Source organism: Patiria miniata, unplaced genomic scaffold, assembly GCF_015706575.1.
Source record: "Patiria miniata isolate m_02_andy unplaced genomic scaffold, ASM1570657v1 HiC_scaffold_3, whole genome shotgun sequence".
Taxonomy (NCBI): Eukaryota; Metazoa; Echinodermata; class Asteroidea; order Valvatida; family Asterinidae; genus Patiria; species Patiria miniata.
This window is the reverse complement of record NW_024037069.1, coordinates 10201044-10224455: the sequence shown is the minus strand read 5'-3', so window position 1 is coordinate 10224455 and position 23412 is coordinate 10201044. Positions and strand designations below refer to the sequence as shown.

Genomic DNA, 23412 nt, shown 5'->3' with positions numbered 1-23412 from the left:
AGCCAACATCTAACAAACAACTATTGTACGTATTACCTCACAGATATTTGAGGACGTATTGCTCGAAATATTGCTCGGCAACCAAAATTGACAAAGAGATCGCACAGAATACTGTGAAAATACATCTGCTTTAAATTGTTTTTTTTCCCCATAAATTAGTCCCAACTGGGGAAGAAAAACATTTGTTGAGAAAACATTTTGAAACACTTTCAACCTTTTGACATTTTTCAAAGTACTCTCAGACTGAAATTTGCATAATTAAAATTTACTGGAAACTATTACTGATTGTTTGAATAAATGTGCCCCGAATACAATTCTGCATCTCTTTGATTCCTCAAATAATACTGATATTTAGAACTTAACTCTTATTGGAATGTTCGGGAGTGGGGGAGGGAGTGGGGGAGGGGGTGGGGGAGGGGGTGGGGGGAGGGGGTGTGGGAGAGGGGAGTCCTGGGTACCTCTTGTGATCACATGACCCATTTTCGTTCCTCTCCTCTGATGAGTAGTCTCTCGCTGTCGAGGACGGGACCTTTTCGCTCCTGGAAAAGATTGATGGAAAAAAATAAACAAAAGTGTTTTATCGCTGTTTGTAGCAAATCTAACGTGATTCAATCAGTTTGTTTTGTCAAAAAGAAAAGGACCGAATTAGGAAAAGATACTTAGTAAAAATAAGTGGCTCGCTCGAATCACAAAAACTATAGGGATAAGTACATGTTATTGACTAGTAACTGTGAAAATTTCACCCAATTTGTGTAACCCGCTCTATTTCCAATTTAAGTCTATTTTACAATGAAACATGGACATTTCCCCACCTCCACGAGTGAACGAAAACTTGCAATAGAAAAGAGACAAAAATCATCATCTGTATTTCAGAAAAAAAGTGAGTTGACTTTTTCCTCATATTCAAAACACAAAAATCTGACAGAACAAATCATTTTTCAGTCTTGACTCAAATGATTAAAATCTCATTTGTATTTGAATGCCTGTGTGTAATCTGTAATTCTCACTCAACTCAACAGCTTCAAATGGCATTCCATGGAAAGCTATAAAAACAGGGTTTTTTCAAATTAAAACACGCATAACTTCTGATAGCATGGATCAATTTCAGTAATTCATTTTATCAGATGAGTGGAAGAACATGCTCTTTTAAGACATATACTTCATTGGTGTATCAAATGTGATTGCTTTTTAAAGGGAATGTTCATCATTGGCTTTTGCTGTTATTTTCAGTAATGAACTATTTGAGGGGTTAGTATAATAGATCAAATATTGTTATACTGACATGTTTGAAGTTTTGTGTTCAAAAATGCTGGAAAAACCAAGAAAAACTAAAATGTTCAAGTAGTCTGATTCCCTGACTCCACTAAAGATGATATGGATCAATTTATAGATGCCGGAAAACTGTAAGGTAAGGGAACCAGTCTAGCTGGCCTGCACCCATTCATGAACACGTAACCAATAGCAAACAAAATTTGGACTGAAAAAAAAAGGTAAATTTTGAGCAGTAGTTGAAAAATAGTTAGGTTTTTCCAACGGTGGTCGGCCGACCACCGTTGGAAATTTACAATAAATACCACTTTTCTTGAAAATGACTTCACACCAGGTGCCATAATTTTACAAGATGCTTAAGACCGTCATTTACCAACATCCTAGTAAGGTATTTCGTAAAAATTTGGTATTTTGTTTTTTCGATGTTTGCAAATGTTGTATATTTCCTTTAAGAAACAAAAATCAATAATCAAGGTCGCTTTCTTTTTTACTCGGCCTGTATTTGTAATATAGAGTGGCAAAAGAGTATTGAAAGAATGTTGGTGGAATAGCTACATGAATCCTAGACCTTTTTGCGGATAAATTGGAAGAATGTCATGAAAGAATATGGTTGCACACTATCACACAAATGCAGCACAACACATTCCTCCATCGCATATCTCTGGTCTGCAGGCATGCAACTTTTCCTCGGATCAGCTGATTTCCTCTTTTTTCACTTCCAATGTGTGCCATTGAAAATAGAAAAAACTGTACAAAATCTTGGAAAGATTTGAATTTCCTCTTTTTTTGTGACTTCCCAGTTGCATGTCTGGGTCTGGCAGCTGTCCTTATAAATGTTGGATCTAAATTCAATATTTGATGTAAAATCTCACCTTAAGCATGGAGGCTCTCTCGTAGCTTGTACCGCCACAAACCCTGGAGTACAAAATGGACACAAACACGGAAAGTACATGTAGCATGAATAAGTACTGATTCTTCTTAAATTGTTACTGATAACTGAAAGACTTTATTCACCTTACATTTCACAATTGAGGTGATTTATGACAAACTCACCAATTCAGAAAAAAAATCAATTTCTTGTTTAACCCTAACTCCCTAGGGTCTTAAGGAACTGGACCAAGTCTATCAAAATCCATACAAAACTGTACATGACATAATGGAATCCACCACTGACGCACTGGTTGACATTCATGGACTTGCTACACATGGCTTTTATCACAATAGCAGTACAGGAAGCAGGGCAAAATCAATTGGATACCCCTAGCACTGCTTCAGGCCATTAGGCCCAAGTCCATCATACTCCATCAATATTTAATCACGCCAGGCCCTTCTGGACCAGGTCCCCTAAAATCCACCAAAAAGGGGGGATGGATTTTTGATAGAGTTGGGGTGGTTACGGTTAAATCGACTTACATAATGAAGAATCCTTTAGTTATTTTGGTAATGATGTGTTTTTCTCGGAGTTTGTCCAGATCTTTTTTATTAGTTTGGTAAAAGTCAATTCAGGGGTGTGAGTGACCACTGATAAAAATAGCCGAAAACTGCTGAAAAAGGTTTTTAAAAAGCTGAACTTTGGAAATCTCCTATACTTTTGTACACAGCAAGTGAGGGAAAAAAGCTGAAATCAGCTTTAAAGCTGAGATTTCACACCCCCGTCAATTTCATCAACATGGACTCCTTTCAAGGAATGTACAGAACCTTTTAGTGCCAACTTGACAACAAGAACAGATGTTTTTGTAATTGATTTTTTTTTCTTGAAGGCTGCACTTAGAGTGAGTACACACACACAAAAATCAATGGAAATCTAAGGTGTTACATCAAGTCATTTGCTTTGAAGGAAAACATTACTTGTACATTAAAATACCACTATGAATACCTGACGCTGACATTGCCAACGCATGAATTGTCTGATAACATTCGGTATAGGAAAAAAAAAAGAACAGTGAAGCAGCAATCACAAGAATAGTTTCTTTACACAGAAGACAAGATTTGCTAGGAAAAGTCCCAATTTTTTTTTTTGGGGGGGGGGGGGTCTGTCAAACACCAATGTTCATGGAAATAAAACATACAGGGTGAGTAAAAAAAAACAACCCAAATGTCGGGACTATTGTTTTATTAAAGTTCTGCATGTAGCATTTTCAAAATCTAGGATATGAAAGCCTAATTCGTATGCTTTCTTTTAGTACAAATCAAATCACTCATGTACTTTTCAAGTTACAGACTTTTAAACACAACCACCGTTTTAAGGCTCTGTCCGCAGATCACAACAAAGTTCAGTATTCTTTCAGCAAAACAAAAACAAATCACATAGGGATGTGTGTGAATTGTTTTCGTTTTGGTGAAAGAATGCATACCTTTTTTTTTGTGATTCGTGGACAGAACATTAAAACGGTGGCTGTGTTTAAAACTCCGTAACTTGAAAAGTACATGAGTGATTTGAATGATTTTTGTACTGAAAGAAAGCCTATGAATTGGGCTTTCATATCCTAGATTTTGAAAGTGCTACATGCAAAACTTTCCTAAAACAATGGTCCCGACATTTGGGTTTCGTTTGTTTGACTCACCCTGTACAGTTTTCTTCTTCTTTTTTGGGACCTACTGATAAAAAAATGTTTTCTAACATAAAATTTTAATTTTTGCTCCAAAGTTAAAGAGCATTAGTGGAATGTCCTTGATCCAATTTCACCGTAGTGAACTGCTAAGAAGATATTCCGAAGCAATTAACATCAGCTGGGACACTACAACAAGCTAGCACAGGCATGTAGCTTTTCCTCGGATCAAAGCTTGCCATTTCCAACTGAAAAACAAACACGTACAAAGTCTCGTTCAACATGTTCAGCTTGGAATTTCGGCTGTTATGTCAGCTTCTCAGTTGCATGCCTGTATACGGGTCTTTCTATAAAAATTCAGTTTCCAAAGTGTGACATTTTCCCATCTCGTTACCTTGGTACTTTGTAATTTGCCATTTGAGAATGACTTCAAATGAGAATGCCTTCAAATGATTTTTTTTATTTGTTGGGTAGTTTGCTATTCATAATCACTCTTGGAGGACGACTGCATTAAGGAGTGCATCAGAATTATAAAATCATAGATGTCGAATGTAACAGAGACAGGAAAAAAAAAAGTGGACCCAAAATTTATAGAATAGTTCAAAGATTTTGGCCAGCAAATTTCTGATATTTCACACCTTGTCTTCTGACTAGCCTGCTCCAAAAACCAAGCTTAAAAATAAATACTGCCCCTACAAAAAATGCTGACAAAATTTTAATTTTCTGAACCGAAATCCACACTTTAATCCCTCTTGATATAACAATCCTAGCGTGCAAGCTCTCGCTGAACTTGCCGGCGCTAGGATTTCCAATCTATCAGAGGCTGGGACGAACATAAACAAACGGGAATGAAATTGACGAATGATGCCCACAAAATTAACGGTACAAGGAATCTGCTGAAGTAAACAGTGAGAAATATCAGACGGTGGGATGTGTCAACAGACAGGTACATTAGGTAAGCGTTACTGTGGCAGATCGTCTAAACACTCCGGGGGAAAATGTCACCATTTCTGTCTGTCTTCATTTATTTTTTCGAGGGTCGGAGTTTCGACGCACACTGGAAATTTAAAGGTTCACACAGAGAAAAAAGTACCGGCTAGCTCAGTTGGTAGCGTGCCGAATGGCAATCTGAAGGTCGCAGGTTCAAACCTGCTCCGATCAATTTCTTGTTCAATTTTATGATTTTTAGGGAAAAATACTGTTAAATTTTTCTGAAACAATGGTGAATACATAAGAAATATACCTTATTTACTTATATTTCGAAATATCTGTGTTTCAGCAATTTACCAAGAATCTGTAATAGAATCGCTTTTCTTCCTGCCCACAAAAATATCTCATTTCTAGCGGTGACCTTATCTACAGAACAAAACTTTACTCACTAGACACTGACTTCCAGAAGTTTAGAAAAAAAACAAATCATGTGAACCTTTTATAAAATGGTCTTCATTCAAAAAATTTTATGAATTGTTTTTTTTTCTGAAATCTTAAATTATTCATCTATCCAGTTCCTAAATATTCAGTCTAATCAAGCAATTATAAATCTTGCTTATTGACAATTCAAGACAAAGTCGGAGAAAGGCAAAACAGAATATTGATTTACATCACCCCGACGCAAATTCGTCTTATAAATAGTTTAATTGCGATACCCGCTGCTACATGTACATCAGATTCGAACCAGCCAACCGATCCCGCAAGCTCGGTGGTCGAGCAGTAAGATGTCTGCTCTCGGAATTAGGTCGTGGGTTCGAGTCCCACCCAAGTGATTTTTTCAAACTTTCACTTGAGAGGTAACACACTGAGTATAGTGTTTATACATAAGTGAAGGGCAAAACCTAATATTATTAACTCAAGACAAATTTATGATGTAACACTATAAATTCAACATTGGGCTCCGTCAATGTAAATTTATGAGAACTGTATACTAAGTGCGTTCCGAGTGCTTGCAAGAAGAAATTTCAAAAGCTTTCTTGGATTGAAAATCACTGGATATACCATGCTCATGAAATTAAGTGGATGAAGGGCAAAACCAAATACCGAATTAAAAAAAAATAAAATTGGGGGCTAGGCATCCTTACTCGCAGCTGAGAAGCTGAATTGTGTAGAACCACGGAGATATGAACGGAAGGAGTCAGAACTCCAGTACTTCAAAGTGTTGTAGGATCATCGCCGCGCTCGAAAGCATCAATAGAAAGCAGCTGGCGGCCAGCTTGCTCAGTTGTTCACTACGTTAATCCCTATATAATAGAGATCCGTGCTCACTAATGCTAGAAGAAAGAGCTTGCATTGCTTTGTGGATAGCACCATGGTAATACGCAGGCGCAGTTGTCATACATCGCCAAAAATGAATGATTTTGAAAGAGTTTGTTCGGAGTTGGCTAATACTGGCTAACAATGTGGTCAACAAATACTACGCTTATTTTCACCTGCCTAACGCAAAAATTCCATCACAATCAAAGTGATATGATATAGTCCTGGTTTATATCTGGTCTTACCTGCAAGATTTGTTGGGTATTCGGTTGAATGTGATGGACCTACTGCTGCAATCTTTGCACTTGAAGTATCGCAAAGTTGCCTCGTGTCTCGCCAAGTGATGGTTTTCCGAAGCGCAGAATTTGGATGGGGCGAACCATGTGTAGTCGCACTAAATGATCACAGGAATGAAAGAAAATTAATAACCATCAGTTTTTACTGTAGGAAGATGTGAAAAAATGATGCACACATTAACAAACTAAACTTGAACGAGCAGTGCTGAATAAAATTCGTTTGGTGCGGCATTACTGACCGTTTCTGTTTCGAGTGCAACTTATTTATTTCTAGAAACTACCAGAAATGGGCTGGCTAATTAAAGGGAATATACAACATTTGCTTTTGCTGTAATTTTCAGAAATAGATGAATAAGGGGGGTTAGTATTATATAGCAAATATTGTTACACTGACTTGTTTGGCGTTTTGGGTTCGTAGATGCTGGAAAAACCAAGAAAAACAATCACGTTCTTGTACTCTGGTTCCCAGACCCCACTTAAATTGAAATGAAGCAATTTATAGACTTTGGGGAATTGTAAGGTCAGTGAATCAGTCTAGCAGGCTTGTACCCGTTCCCATGTGTGTAATCGATTGCAAAGAAAATGCAGACTAACTAAATATGATAAATTGGGAGCAGTATTTGAGAAGAGCCAGTTTTTTCCAACGCTTGTCAGCCGACAAGAGTTGGAAATTGATACAAAATTACCACTTTTCTTGAAATGACAGCACACCAGGTGCCATGATTTTTATACAGGATGCTTTAGACTCTCATTCACGAACAGTCCAGTAAGGTATTTCGTGATAATTTGGTAGTTTTGTTTTTTGATGTTTGCAAATGTTGTATATTTCCTTTAATTAAGTTGAAGTTTTTACAATACCAGTTTTCACAATTACAGTACCAGCTAGTGTTTACTTTTTCCCCCTCATATTTCGCACAGTTATAAAATATCAAGACTATTCTGGCAAACAATGCCCCCCCCCCCACGAAACAACCAAAAATAATGCATGATGACCAATAAGTGTAAAGGGAAGGGAAAAGGCACAGATGTTGCCCTTTTTTTCTTCTCACAGTGCTTTGTAGAGACTGTTCAGAATCAACTAATTGATTTGAGCAGAGAGGTCTATGGCTACCGGCCAAGATGTTTTTTTCATAGGCCTGATGAGCAGGGGTAATAATAATGTATGTAAGCATATGTGGATATGTGTCTTATATAATTACACAAAGTTTCTACAAAGCTTGGAATACAAGCTTTTTATGAGGATAGCGTTAGCAGAGATTTTTTTGATATACAGGGTGGCTGCAAAAAGAAGGAAACCCACTTTTGACAGCAATTTTCACCTACTGGTTGAGTATTTTCAAAAATTCAATTTAATGGTATTGAAATATTGATCTTTAAACATAAGAGACGAAAAAATGATTGCAAATGCAAATTTTGTCTCTGAGATACGGCAGTTTTAAAACATTTCATGTGCCAAACCTGTTTGTCCACGGACGGCTTTATTCCATCCACTTGACTGAGCTCCGGAGCTTGATTTGAAGACAAAAAAACACTACACTAGACTTACACGTGGACAACAGTGATTTTGGTGACTTCAAATTAGCACAATAATACTTTCTTGCCATTTTTAAAAGATTTTTTCACCACGTATGGTTGAAGAGCTATACTTCACTAGATTATAAAAAAAAAAACCTGTTCAAATAAGTTAAGTAAGAAGGTTAAAATTCCTGCAAAAGTGGGTTTCTTTCTTTTTGCACCACCCTGTAGGATGAATAATAGCATCTTCAGGAAAAACAAATCTATTTCTAGGTCTCCTACCGTCTTACAAGACACCACTCTGCATTTCTTCTCCTTAATTGAATCCATCTGATTCTCCAGACGTTCCTTCTTCTCAAGTTGCTGGAAATACTGCTCTTCCATTTCAGCTTGTACCTACAGACACAAGAACATAAAAACCAACTCACAGTTCAATAATCAATCCCGACGCAGCTGCCGATTTGAGTCTACGAGTCAATCTCATCAAGTTGTAATGAAATCCGTCACGAGCCGTTTGGAAGTCCAATCACTTATTAAATTACTTGTCAATATCGACTTACATCATCAGGTCACAGGAGGGGAAAACGATGACAATGGATTGCCTTTGCCAAAATTTCATTCGAATAGCTTTTCATTTTATTTGAGACTGGACAAGTTTGGATTAACTTGCGATGACTAAATGGCATCTCTGTAATCGGTCAATAAGGAGTGGGGGTCCCCTTTCAAAAAGATTGTGTCAGACACTGAAAACGTTGTGGGATATGAAACCGAAGAAAAAATAACCGAGTTTTGGCCATTTTAAAGGTAATATACAACACTTGCTTTTGCTGTTATTTTCAGAAATCGATGGATTTGGGGGGTTAGTATTTTATAGCAAATATTGTTTTACACTGACCTGTTTAAAAAGTTTTGTGTTCATATAAGCTGGAAAAACCAAAAACAATATTTAAAAAATTGTTGTTGCAGTCTTGTTCCCTGACCCTACTTCAGACAAAACGGAGCAATTTATAGACGTCTGGGAATTGTCAGGTCAGGGAACCAGACTAGCTGCCTTGCACCCGTTCCCGGATGTGTAAACAATTGCAAAACAAAAAGTGGACTAACTAAATTTGGTATATTGGAAGCAGTATTTGACAAAAGTCAGTTTTTTTCCAACGATGGTCAGCCGACCATCGTTGGAAATTGGTACAAAAATTGCACTTTTCTTGAAAATGATATTACACCAGGTGCCATGATTTCACCGGATGCTTGAGACTATTATTCACTGAAAGTCAAGTAAGGTATTTCATGATAATTTGGTAGTTTTGTTTTTCGCTGTTCAGTTTGCAATTGTCGTATATTAGGCCAAAAAAATAATGGTTCTGCTTCCGGTTACCCTACCGACCCTATTTTGACAGCCCCTACCCTAATTCTTTATGGAAAAAAAATGAGGGGAAAAAAACCAGAAAACCATCAATTTTTACCTTTTACCCTTGACTACACGCAGACACCTCCATATGATCGTACACAAAAAATTGCCCCCCCCAAAAAAATTCCCTACCTACCTACCGTATTTTCAAATGCCATGTAATCAGAAGCACAACTATGTATTTGTTTGCCTTTCCATTAAAGGTAGAGTCCATCATTTGCAGCCATCCGCAAAGTAACTGGCGTAATTATTGTTGAAAAACTAACTTGGTTGAAAGATAGTAAGGAGACTAAACTCCCTGTGAAATTATTCTTTCTGGGAAGCTGTCATTTTGAAGTAATCAACGAAAGAAGGCATTTCCAACGGTGATTCTTAAGAAGCACCGTAGGAAAATTTAAATTAGTAGTTCGTTTTGTTATTCAGCGCAGCGCGCACAAGTATTCGAACGACGCACACGCGCGCGCGGTTGTTATAATTCGTCGGATCAGTGCGCGACGTCGCGTATAGTTGCAATTCAAAACAATTCAAAACATGATTCAGCAACTTTTGATTTGAAATTGAGATCTTAGAATGCTGTTTTTCTCGGAATGTACAGCTGAAGCTTAGCTGAAACTTCATCAGGTTAGTTGCTCAGTATCCTTCATTAGATTTTGAACTCTTTTGTTGCTTCAAACGAACAAAATGCACAAATTACAAATGATGGACTCTACCTTTAAGTCGGGTATCGGGTATCTGTTCCAGTCCTACTAAACAGTTTTTGTATTTCAATCACAAGTCCAGTCAAAAGATAATCACAAGTCCTATGACAAGTGCTGCCACAAGCAACACGGGTGAAGGATTTTGCTTTTGTTACGTTTCCTTTGACTAGCTCGTGCCTAGACTTGAGACTGAAGGACTTAAATACTCACCTCAGCCAGAAGTCCCGAGTGTTTAGATTTGGCATTCACAATCGCCTTCAATTCCTCCTGGCTCATGTCCATGTCTTGACCCAAAAACGACCTCTTCTGTTTCTTGGCTGGTTGCCCGACCGACTCGGAATCATTGTCCTCTGTTACAAGAAAGATGATAATGAAAAAATGCAGCAAAGAAATGTATATCAGCGCTGATTAATAAAAAAAATATGAGGCAACTTGTCACGTTGGTTCTGAAATGGAAATGCACATTTATTAAAACCTTCAAATGAATTTCTAAAGCATTTCTATTTCTGGGAAATAAAAATTTACATATTTTGAAGACTAAAATGTTTTTAAAACAGCAAGATCGATAACCTTTTTGGACAATGGCAGAAATTTCTTTAAGAAGCAACCTATTGTGATTGTATCAAATTTTCTCATGAGAGGTTAATACTAGTGAAAAATGGTTCTGATTTAACACAGTAAGCTTATGTGATCCACAGCATAGTCAATTAAAGTTTCAGCTCTGACTAAGAGAATTCAACTTTAAACAAAGTGTTGCAAGTTGCTTTCTAAATTTATTCAGAAAACTACAAACCCTCTAATGATCTATTGAGATCCTCCTCCACCCTCCTCTTGACCGCATCCCGTTTCCGTGGCGACACTACGCCCTTGATCTTCCCACCGACTTGGTTGGGGTCTGCCTTCATGATCTGCCCCTTGGTTCGGACATGGGCGATAGCCTGTCTCTTGGCCTCATCCTTACTCGGATTCCTTCCCGAACTGCGCTTCTTTGGAGGTACGCTCCTCCAGGGAACGGTGGGTTTCTGAGGACTCTCAGCATCCTCAAAGATGATGTCGTCATCCTCGCCGAAGCCACGTCCGAGGACAGGAGTCCGGTTTTCTACATCACTTTGGGAGGGCATTCCCCTCTGCTCTGGGCGGGGTTTAGAGCTGCTGTTATTGATGCTGGCTCCTTTGTTACTTTCTCCCAGACACGATTTGGCGGAAGTTGACGATGAGGTGGATGACCATCTTTTGTTTCCAGCCAATCTGGACGCTTGTCTTGCCCGCATGTCGACCTGATGTTGCTTCAGGAGAGCTTTGGCAGAGATGGTGCTAATTGGCTTGCTCACTTTGACCACACACACAAAGAAAAAACCCCAAAAATGCTCCTTTAATTTTTACCATTAGTCCTTGTCTCAATATTGTGGCCTCGTTGGCCATGAAATTCTGCGCTTGAAGTCACCATTCTTCGCTTACAGCGCAAGCAATTGAAATTCTGCGCTAACCCTGTTTACGTCATCATCTTTAGTAATGAGAAGTACCCATGTGTCAAACCAACATTTTCTTACCACCCTGGGAAACAAACTTAAAACCAGTTCGCGCCAAGTTATTTTGACCGATCCCAGGAGTGGGATTTTTATTCACGAACCTCGATGCCAGACGGTTTCAGGCCATCATCTGCGGGTAGCACACCCTGATATTTCCGGCCTCGCTCGCTGGGAGCGGGTCGCAGACAGATATTTCCAGCCTCGCTCGCTGCGTGTTTATCCGTCATCCTTTCAAAATACCGCAAAACATTTGTGCGTATACACGTCATCCGACGTAAACTGGTTAATACAATTTTATCTGCTATACAAACTTTGAAAAATAATGACGTCAAATTACCTTCTTCAACTTTGACCATGTGGCGAATGAGATTCTGAGATCCCAAGCAGGGCGTACTCAGCATTTCCTTGCTGTAAAACGACAAAAAAGAAACTTAAATCCGTGAATGTTGTCCACAGCATGATTTTATACAAGTGCATGAACAACTTATAAGATAAGTTGCTGACAGGTTTTAATAATCATTCATTCTCCAGTTACTTTCAAATAGGTAAATTATTTTCCGTGTTATTTGGTAAATACTGTATCAACGATGCCGACAACAAAATTGTCAACAACGAATCACTCAATCACCTTTTCAAATTATCAGTCTTGTCATTATTTTCACTCTGTACCCCAATTTGTGTGTTCTCCCTCTTTTTAAAAAAAAATATAAATTGGACTTTTTAAAGAGTTTTTGACATAAGAACTTTTGGCACATGCTCTTTCGCATTTTGAAATAAGTTTTGGGATGAATCAAACCAAAATAATAACCAAATAACGAACAGTTTGATCAATTCGTTCACAAAGAGAATATTTCCGAGCCAAAACCTAGTCAGAGACTTACAACTGTTGGTTGGCTCCCGACACTTTGATCATCGTATCCTCGTTGTTTTGCCGTCCGTGTAGCGTCAGGACGCTATCCCGTGCCTCTTGTTCTATCTCCTTGGCTCCCTTGACTCCCAAGCTCTGCAGAGCCACCTTGGTCTCCTTCTTCTTGCTCTTGGCTCCGGACGTCGAACCAGACCCGACGACGGAGGCACTGTATTTTCGGAGAAAATAGAGATTTGTGGTTAATGAATCCATGGGTATTCCGTGGCTACGAGAAGGACACTTACATGTACATTTCACTGGTTCACTGTGTGCGTACCAGTGAGGCAGGGCTTGCATGGACAAGAGTACCAATTAACCTGGTTCCCGGTGTTTTACTGCTACCGGTGTTACGTTGCTAGATTTTGCAAGGAGGGCCGGAACCAGTCTTGATGTGAGAGTCGGTAATTCACTGGTCCCAATCCACTATTATCACACATTAACAATCACGGCATACCGGGAAGGTGCCCAACACTGACAGTCACGTTTTGTAGTTTAAAACACAGACAAGATATTTTTGATGAAGATGATGTGTTCGGTATTAAGTTAAAATAAAATTAGAGGCTTACCTAACAGGATTGTAAGTCTGGCCGCCATAGATGATGTTCGTACCTAGTTTCTTCTTGAAGGCTTTTGGATGCACCCCACCATATCTGAAAGACCAATGAAATTGAAGAAAAATAATTTTTAAAAATTCTTTAGGAATGAAAAATATGATGCTAATTCTTTATGATACATTAGTCTAGCCAAGAAGCAAGAACTGGTATAGAATGTATAGAAGCCCTTTTAATGAAGGAATATAAAGAATGATGAAAACACACGTTTGAAGTTTACTCAGGTTTGCTTAAATTCATTTTCATTAAATTATCTTTTTCTGAATAAAAAAATATAATTTGACAACTCAAAATGATTTAATAGGAACACAATTTTTTGCAATTCCTGTGCACTCTCTTAGCACAATTATGACGTATCTTTTAATAAATTTTGACTGATTCATGTATTTGTATTGAACGATATTACATTTTTTAGCAGAAATTTTCAGTCGTACCCAAGAAATTTTGAAGTATTTTTCGCACATAATCACAGTAAGCAGTGGGTGTAAGGCACTTAGACCAGATTTTAAAAGCTCGTTTGAAATCTGTTCAGATCAAAAAGTACTTACGACGATTGCAGATCACTTCTCTTAGCACTGTGCTTCTTGTATTCACTCTGGACGTGATACTGGCAAAACTCACTCACAGCCCTGAACGTAAAAAACAAAAACATCAGGGCCACATCATGAAGTTGGAAAGTGCCCGTTTCTGTGGTGCAAGTTTTAAAATCTTTTACTTCCATTGTCAATGACAAAGAGAATATGATTTGGACTTACATATTGACCACCATGGAGCACGCCTTGCCGTCCTTTCTTCGACCGCGACAGTGACCAAAATCCTTGGATGTCCCCAGCAGTAGCAGTTTGTCAGGGTGGTCGATACTCAACGACACGCCATCATCCTTTTGCAAAAAGAGAAACAGGTTTTGTTTTTAACGAAGGGAAAAAGTCTTTAAACTCAAATCGTGTTTATTACGATTAACTAAAGTAAGGTATACTATTTAACTGACTAATAACAATGACATAGAGTGCTCAAGAATGAAGACTTTTTAGCTAAATCTGTGGTCACAGGCACGACTTAAAAAAAAAATCAGAGCAAAATATAATATTTTATTAGGAATATTACAAGGTTTCAAAACTGGAACTTTCGGGTTTCTATGTAGTCTCAGACTATGGACTTTATTGCCTTATAGACCTTTATCATGCTGCCACCATTTCAGTCATGTTTCCTGTATCCAATAACAGAACTGAATGATAAAGTTTTTGTGCAAAAAGGAACCAGACTATTTTTCCTTCCAGCCTCGCTTTGGTTACGTTGATTTGAATGGGGAAAAAATCGTGACGGCCGCAACATGATAATGGTCTATTACACAACACTTCAACAATCATTTCAACAATGCGCAATTCATGTTGTGCTGATATTTCTGTTGGGCTCATTCAAGCAGAATTTCATAAAAACGATTGGAAATTTTTTTTCACATCGTACGGCAATCATTCTCTTTCACAATCGGAAAGCGGACTCTTAATTGAGGGCGCTATTTTGACCTTCTTTTTGTAACGCAGTAAACGGTTCCCATTCATGGTCAGACATGTGCTGCAGAAGTGCGCCGCACCAAATTATTCAGAAGATTAGAATTAAGTTTCAACATTTATTAAAACAGTTTAGGAGCTACCAAGTTGGAAGATCGACTCTTGCAGTCATTTCGAACAACTCAAAGAGTCTAGCCAATGGAAAAACAATACATAATATTTGCCGTCTGAAACCAACAATCTTTTGGGTTCCCCTGGGTTGCTCAGGCACAACATTAGAACATCTGTCTAAAATGGATACAAAAAAAAAGAAGAAAAGCAATATTACCTGTGCGTTATCCTTAGGAGGCATGACCGAGGCATTGAGTAGGCCGACGACCGAGCCCTGGACTGTCTTCCAGTGATCGTCGTGGGATTTACCAAACAGGAAGAGGGTGACTGGCTGATCGCAAATGCTGAGGTCCGACAACTTCCATATACTGAAGGCCTTGCCCTGGTAAAACAAAATGCCAGCTATTGGTATGACTAACTGTACTTAGCACTGGTTGAATGGTGGTTGATCCTAACTAATTCCTGCGCAGTACATTGGGAAGCTCTCCAAGACCAACTACAGTCAAGCGCTATTATGAAACAAATGCTACCCCGACTCCCTGTTGTTTATTCTGTAACATGTAATGTGTATTCATAAATACCTAAGACAGTTTACGCATTCCTATTGGTCGAGAGCCCGTCACGTGGCCGGTCTTAAATGGATGATAAAGACATGGCTAGCTGGTCCTAAACACTTTTCCAGTGTCACATGAAATTTGGACTCCCATGAAATCCGGTGCCTTTTAACGTTTCATTGGTTGAACGTTCACATTCCTCACGTATGCATGCGCAATACTACCAGTGAATCAGTATTTCATGGTCCGAAATTCACATTACACCAGCCCAGCTGCGTTTTGCGCGACATCGCGCAGTACGCACGACCATGGAGGTGGAATGCGCAACACGCACGCAATTGTGGAGGGTCATTCCATATTATAGTCAGAGGGGTGTTTCGTAAAACATTAAGTAAAATTGTTGAACAAAATGGTTAACAACGTCTACTTTTTTAACTGTTTTGATTTTTTCGACCGAAAAGATTTGTTTTTTTGACTAAAAAGGTATTTTTGAATGGGTTCGCCTCGGGTAATTATCACCCATCCAGACTCACACCGGTTTTAAACAGAGTGTTATAATACCTCCCGAACACACATTTATTCCCTTATTTATAAAGGGCACGTATCCACCAGTATTGGTGCTCAAGGCACTACATCATTATTACCCTGTTCATTGGGACAGTGAAACTTTCAAAGACAATCTCAGCTCCCTGGGGAGTATACAGCTCAATGCTGCCATTTCGGCGCAAAGCAGCTAAACTCAATCGGAATAACCATCTCTGCCTTCACAGGTACCCATTTACTCCTGGGTGGAGAGAAGCAATTAGTGACAAAGCGCCTTGCCCAAAGGCACACGCACCATAACCCCAGGCTGGAATCGAACCCACAACCTGCAGAATTACCCGCAGACCTTGAATTCAATGCTCCAGACCCGGGTTCGAATCCTGCCTGGGCCAATATGTGGATTGGGTTTTCAGTCCCTTCCGTGGGTTTTCCCCGGAATATCATTCTGGGGTTGTCCTCCCACCACTTAACCTGTAATTTCCTTCCACATCTTCTAACAAGGGACCCAAATGGAAATAAATCGAGAGACTTTCGTGGGCTATCCTGGCCAATTGCCGAAAAATCACAAACAGACTACGAGGCCACGGCACTCCACTATTGGTAAACCAGTTGCGTCCGACCGCAGTGGAAAGGTATCAAATATTCAACTATTTCCACTTTAGTCAAACTAGAGAAAAGTTAGTTACTACTAATAACCAAATTTCCCGCTCAAACTTGGACAAAATTTACCCTAAGTTCCCTGTAATGCCCTAAAGGAAATACCACGGGGCCTACCTTGCTGCTCGTTTTAGGGGGCAGTTTGGACACAATGACCCCCATAGTGACCCAGTCCCCGCTGATGGGCCCAGTGTCAAGATACTTCTGGAGGACAGAAAGACGTAGCATCTTCCGCCCTTCCATCATGGATTCTAGCTTGGAGGAAGAAACAAGGGGATTCCTTGAAGGAAAAAAAAAGATGATAGAAGTTGACTTAGATCTTCATCAAACTCTGGATTAAATTAGAAAACCACATTTATACAAAGCACGCCAACAACTTACAGAATTCGGATGTGCGAGTGTTTGTTGGTCTCAACGTGCTCAGGCTTCTCTTTCTTCCCAGCTGTCGTGGTTGGCCCCCTGCCAGCAACATCGTCCTTCCTTCTGTCTTGGAACGAACCGGTCGGCTTCCCCGAGAAAGCCTTCTTGGCACTTGGAACCGTCGACGACACGCCGGGCTTGGCGGTGTTCCTGTGGATGCGAGCGTGGGCCTCCAGTTTCAGCTTGCTGTTGAAGGACATCCCGCAGACTCGGCAATCCTGGGGCGACTCCTTGCGATGCTTGAACATGTGCACGTCCAACGCCTCCTTGGTGTCAAGAAGCTCCTTGCACAGCTCGCATTTATAGGGACTCACTTTAAAACAAATTCCAAAACGAGGGAGCACATTATCAATAACTTATAGAAACATAAATAAGCTTTTGGAACATTTCAGATACATTATTTAACATTTAATACGGAAAATTAAGTGTCTGTGGTGGGGAGGTGTTGCAAGCTGTTCAGGCAATGAAAAGACAGGCATTATCTTGAAGATGGTTAAAACATATGAACTAAAAATGTTTAATTCTGACATTTATTTTTAGATTAAAAATTCTTGAACACATGTTCAGGAACTCAAAAATCACTTTAGAATATCACCACAGTCCTGATTCTTGAAGGAAATCGTTTAGTCTAAGGCGCAATTCTTTTCTCGCCATTTTTCTATGTGACTATTTGAAAAGTTGGACAAAGAAATTGACTGGAGTGGAGTTTGAACCCGCGACCTCCAGATTGCCGTTCCAGTGCTCTACCAACTGAGCTATCCAGCCCTATGTTGAGGGTTCCCCATTTCGGCGATTCACAATGCAGTGAGCCACCAAGAGTTTGCCATGGAGAGTCAATTTTTCAAGTTTACGGTCGACATAACACGACCCATTTGAATGAGCGTCAGCAGACAACTTTAGCTAATTTGTTATAGATTGGGGAATAGCGTTCTGCCGCCTTACAAAAACACACCAAATTGATAAACGGAAAAGAAATGGGCAAACAGATACTCAAATTATATGCTTACAAAACTATACTGACCAGAAAAACAATTTCAAATGTCCCGCACTGCAACTTTGTGGACCATCTCCCACAATGCACTGGGAAAGATAAACTCTCCATGGCAAACTCTTGGTGGCGCACTGTATTGTGAAATCGCCTGAATTTGTCAATGTCTAGGGGCGCTACTCAGAAGATTTTTGTGCAATACTACAACAAGAAAGTTCCCCAAAATTTAATCTCTCAGAAAACAGCTTCTCTCCTATTGTTCAACTCATAAAAGACTTACAAGGAACCGCCCTACCTTTGTCTGGCTTCCTGGTGACGTTCTTGGGAGTGTGGGCTACTCTCTTGCTATTCTTGCCAAAGAGGGCGCTCTTTGGTTCCTCCTGTGTCATCTCCTCTTCATCTGAATCGCCCCAGTCCTCAGGGTTGGTCAGTGTCGGCGTTTCCATAAAATCTGGAAGCAAATAAAAAGTAGAACAAATTGTTCGAGAAAGTTGTTGGCGTTGAGATTTTTTTGAAGTACAAGCCAGGACTGTCATGCGTCAAACTTTTTGAAAGAAACGGGCAATTATTTTTGTAGTAGTCTGGTGCATGGCTAGGGACAGAATGTACAGAAAGAGGACTTGGTACCAGACGGTTCTGTTGATAACATTTACTTGTGAAGTACTGCAGAAGTCTTGGACTGGGTGGTTTATTATGCATGTCATTCTTTCTGGTAACAAAACCAAGGGTTCCCCATAGATGAACAGGCACCTTAGCTCAAAAGCCAGAAGAAAACCTCAAGAGAGGGGGCAATGAAGAAATGTTGATAAATTAAAGGTGATATACAACATTTGCTTTTGCTGCAGTTTTCAAAAATTGATATATTTGCGGTTAGTATTTTATAGCGAATATTACATTGACCTGTTTAAAGTTTTGTGTTCATAGATGCTGGCAAAATCAAGACAAAAATGATGTTCTTGTAGCCTGGTTCCCTCACCCTGCTTCAGACGAAATGGAACAATTTATAGACTTTGGGGACTTGTCAGGTCAGGGAACCAGACTAGCTGGCTAAATTGGGGCAGTATTTGAAAAAAAAATCAGTTTTTTTCCAAAGATGGAAATTGCTACAAAAATTCAAATTTTCTTAAAAATGACAGCACACCAGGTTCCATGATTTCACAGAATGTTTGAGACTATTATTCACTTACAGTTAAGTAAGGTATTTTATAATAAATTTTATAGTTTTTAATTTTTATTTTTCGATGTTTGCAAATGTAATATATTACCTTTAAAGTCCAAGAATGATATTCCACAGACAAAAAAAAAACACATAAAGAATCTGGCAGGGACTGAAACCCTGGATGGGATTCGAACCCAGGCAACATAGATGGCTGTTCAAGTAAGTACCACTGCACCAACACAACTCCTCTCTCACACACACACACTAGCATGTTTGTTTATGGTGTAAATCAAGGATTTTCCTTTGTTTCTCTTCCTTTTTTCTTTGTTTGTACTTAAAACTTTTTTGCAACAGCTCTCATTGGTTTTGTACACAATTTCTAATCGAAGTCGTCCTCGATTTGGTTCCTGTCCTCGATTCACTGACGATGTTGCATGTGTGTGTCCTCAATTCACACCATAAACAAACTCACACCCACACTCGAGTTAATTTTAATGTAATGGATATTTTAACATTCTTCAATTTCCGGACTAGTTTTGTACCTGCCATGGACCCTATCTCCTCTGCGCTGTACGGTCTCTTCTCTCCAGGAGATTTGCGGTCGGCCGATGGTTTCCTCTTCTTTGTGACTCTCTTGACCTCGACGTGAACTGAGATGGCGTCCGAGAAGGTTTCCCTCGGTTGCTTCGTCTGGCTGACGCCTCCAGAGCTCTGCTGCGATTCCAAGAGTTTCATCTTTTCTTTCATCCGCTTCAATTCATCTAATGAAATAACATAAAAATCCAACTTCACAAGCTTGTGAGTTTGAGAAAAGGCACATCTCTCCAATAGAGGGCATTTTTGTTGTCTTAATTGAGTAGCAATGAATATATACAAGGTCTATTAACTTTCAAGCTGGAGAAAAGTAAAATAAAAAATAACTTCTTTTCTTTTTCCACACCATTTTTTCGCACCACTTCCAAATTACTTGACACGTTTTTGCATGTAGAAAAATAATGACCTTAAGCACCTTTGTAGCAATACTTGTTATAAATTTGCTGTCTTAATTTTTTTCTCATCTCAATTTGATAAATGAACTACAGACTGACTTCAAGCAAGACGGCTGAATTAAAAAAAATATGTTTCTCATCCTAACTTTTTGGAAAAATGGAGGCGGGTGCTTTCTTCCCCCTTTTTTTTCCACCAAGATAGCAGATTTTCTAAGATCGTGGATTGATTCTTCCATTTTCTCAACTTTTTTGCCATACAAAATTGTGTTCAAAGGACCCGTAACCCTTTCTACAAAGCTACAATTTTGTTAAAAACAATAATAAGACAATATATTGTATTAAAAAAAAAAAAAAAAGAGGTAGGCAAAAAAAGGAAGCAGGCAGTGATGAGAAACTGGTTAATTTTTTCTCAGTGGCTATTGTTATGGCAGTCGACCATCTGGTTCCCCGGCCTAGTAGTATTCAACGTCAGGATCTTTGGCTCTTGGAACCAGACTATGAACCGAATGGTACTTGGACTTTATTTCCCTTAAAAGATCCTCCAAAGCCATGGATTACGAAGAAAATGAAATTAACTTCAATAAAAAGTAGGATTTGATGAAAAACATTAAAGTAAATGAAAATATTAGAACAAAATAAAAGGGAAAAAAGTTTGGCATAGCACAGATTTGATTCAGGGACCTTCAGCATGGTAGTCCAGCTTTTTAACCAACTATCTACCGAAGCATTCTGGTTGGAAGGTATATTGTATAGATTCGTGACAGTGTTTTTGCAATACTGTAAAATAGCAGATGAACATTGCATTATGGCTGTAAAAACAATTGATAGCCTCTACGTTATTTTTTTTATTTGGTAAATTTTTAAAAGCAAAAAATTTTACCTATCAATTCCTCCTTAGTCTTTGTTTTATCTGTTTCTTCATCCTCGCTTTGGCCTTCAGATGCCCCAACATCCTGCGTTGGCTCCGGATCCCGTGCTGATGACCCCTGACCCTGAAGTGAACTTTGACCCAATCTACTTTGAGATGAGGATTGTTTTGTCACAGTAAACTTTCTGACTGTGGACGATCCTGAACACATTGACGCATCCTCATTGTAAGGATTTGAGTCTTGGTCCTCATCAAGGAGAGCAGTCAAGCTGTCCAAGTCATCGTATGCATACTCATCATCAGACATGGTGACGAATGATGTCCTCTCCGGAAACTGTGAAAGGTGTAAACAGTTATGAAAACAATGGTTGAAAACATTACAATCATGACAATATTATAAATATACAAAAAGAGCTGTATTGTTTTTTAAATCTCATATTTTCCTTGTAACTTAATACTCCTTGGAACTTCAAACATAGTTAGGTTCACACATGCCAGGTTCACACATTCCCGATTTTTAAGCTGAATCGCCGTGAAAAGCACTTCTTGAGTTAATTGTGAAATGGTTCTTGGCTGCCTCGGGATGATTCTGTTAGTTCGGTGAAAGATTGTTAAAGATCGGGGAGCGCCTCGACAACTTTGGACATGTTCTTGGTTTATTCTTGTTACTCGTAACCAATTCTGGATATTCTTACAGCATTCTTGATATTCTTACAACATTCTTACAAGTTTCATAGAGTTGTTTTTGGTGTTAACAATCCAGAATCATGCCGAATCATTAAAGAATGTATCAAGAAATGTACAAATATTATAAGAATAGCTTACGAATACACTAAATCGGCATAATTCTGGGTCATTCTGGATGATTCTTGAGTTATTCGTATATAAATCTTCACAAAATCGCTACAATTCCATTTTATTCTGCACTGAATCGCAATCATTTGGCTTGATTCGGTCTGATTCAGCTTCCAATTCGTACCTAGTTCTTGATTATTTCTTGTTTCATTCTTAAGTTATTCTTACAAATGGCGAATCAGGGATACTTTCTCTGAAAATCTTTTTGAAATCTCTTTGAAATCAAACTCAGTAATTAGGCTGCGGAATGATAATTACAAGACTTCCATCGCTAGTTTGACCAATACACAAAAGCTAATTTTAATAAGTTACATTATCTGAAGATGCAACTCTGCTGCAGCGAAGTTGATTTGCGAAATTCTAACACCTATGATAACACTAATGATCTATAAAACTTTACTGGTTACGAACGTCGCAATTGCTAGACCCGTAACCGTGGCTGTATACATAGCCACGCTCCGCTCATAATCTCTGGACTTTCGACGTGTTCGAAATCCCGGTTGGGAGACCTTCCACAAGATCAAACTGGCATATGGGGGAAAAAATCGGAAAATAGTCGGAGCAGAAATACGTGTCCTAAATCTGGGCCGCACTGCAGTTACACATGAACATGTACGCACATATATGTACAATACACTTTATGCCCAATTTCGAAACACTGCCTCCTGTACATTTTACGAAAAAAATATATTGTGTTTTCATAAAAATTGAAAAGCCTGAATTATACGGTTAGAGTAACGGACTCATTAACAATGGAGCTCACTTCTTATATATGTGAAAGAGATTGAAACTACGCTCGCGATAATTTTTAGGTGCCGTTTTCATGTACTTTTTCATTGACTTTTTTTTGAAATTATATTTTAAATAAAATCACGTTGTGGAAAAAGTGTTAAAAAAAGTGTTAAAAAACATAGAGCCCAACATGAACGTGTACTGTAGAAATTTTGAAAGTCCAGAGATATGAAAGGAGCGTGGCTATGTATATACATGTAGCCACATTTACTGGTCTAGGCAAGTGCTAACGTTTAAATTAAACATGTTAAACGTTAGCACTCACATGACTCACTTGCAACCAATGTTGTTTTCGCAAATCAACTTTTCATAATAAGCTGCAGCAAAGTGATGGAAAAAATGTTGCAACCTGACGCCACTTCAGCGGTTGTGTACAAAGTCTATGGAGAGTCAAGACAATTGTTTAAGTCTGTATTTCCTAACAAAATTGGAAATGTTTCTCAGTACCAGATTCATGTCTTATCATCATTTTTGCAATGATAATGATTGAGATGATATATGAAGAAAAAAAGTGGCGTCAGGTTGCAACATTTTTTCCCAATATGGCAATAATGGTCAATGATCATGGTTACGAAACAGTCTAAACGGCAACACACAATTTAAAGTCAAAAGTTGTAATACCGTCCGTCGTCGGGCATTGTTTGTCGGGCGCGGCGGAGACTGTCATGTCACCTGCTGGACACAATGCTGGACCTGGTCGCGCGCTGTCGACTAGTCTCAAGTGGAATCAACTGGTTAGATCAGGATTAATTTTGCGTATCAATACTAATATAAATTAAATACACAATCAACACTCATAAAACTGCAGTCTTGAATTTTAATACCTACCTGCAGATTGTATTTTGAAGATCGTTAGAAATTTGTTAAACCCCGGCCCAAGACGATCCTGAGGCTCAAACTTCCCGCTGGCGCGCCAAATTATTTATGCTATAGCGCCAC

The 23412-nt window shown here is 38.9% G+C and overlaps 1 protein-coding gene across 1 annotated transcript; it reads right to left on the bottom strand.

Moving 5' to 3' along the window:
- Positions 1-394: 394 nt before the first annotated feature.
- Positions 395-23407, bottom strand: LOC119736897 (protein MCM10 homolog). The gene is made up of 18 exons (XM_038210920.1): positions 23302-23407; positions 20839-21160; positions 19512-19730; positions 18106-18261; positions 16784-17135; positions 16520-16682; positions 14866-15030; positions 13785-13909; positions 13578-13658; positions 12985-13068; positions 12393-12587; positions 11849-11919; positions 10776-11312; positions 10193-10332; positions 8159-8272; positions 6311-6459; positions 2142-2184; positions 395-539 (listed from the first exon to the last, which is right to left on the bottom strand). Exons 2-18 carry the CDS (start codon positions 21131-21133, stop codon positions 468-470), a joined length of 2961 nt encoding a protein of 986 aa, XP_038066848.1. The 5' UTR covers positions 21134-21160; positions 23302-23407; the 3' UTR covers positions 395-467.
- Positions 23408-23412: the final 5 nt, after the last annotated feature.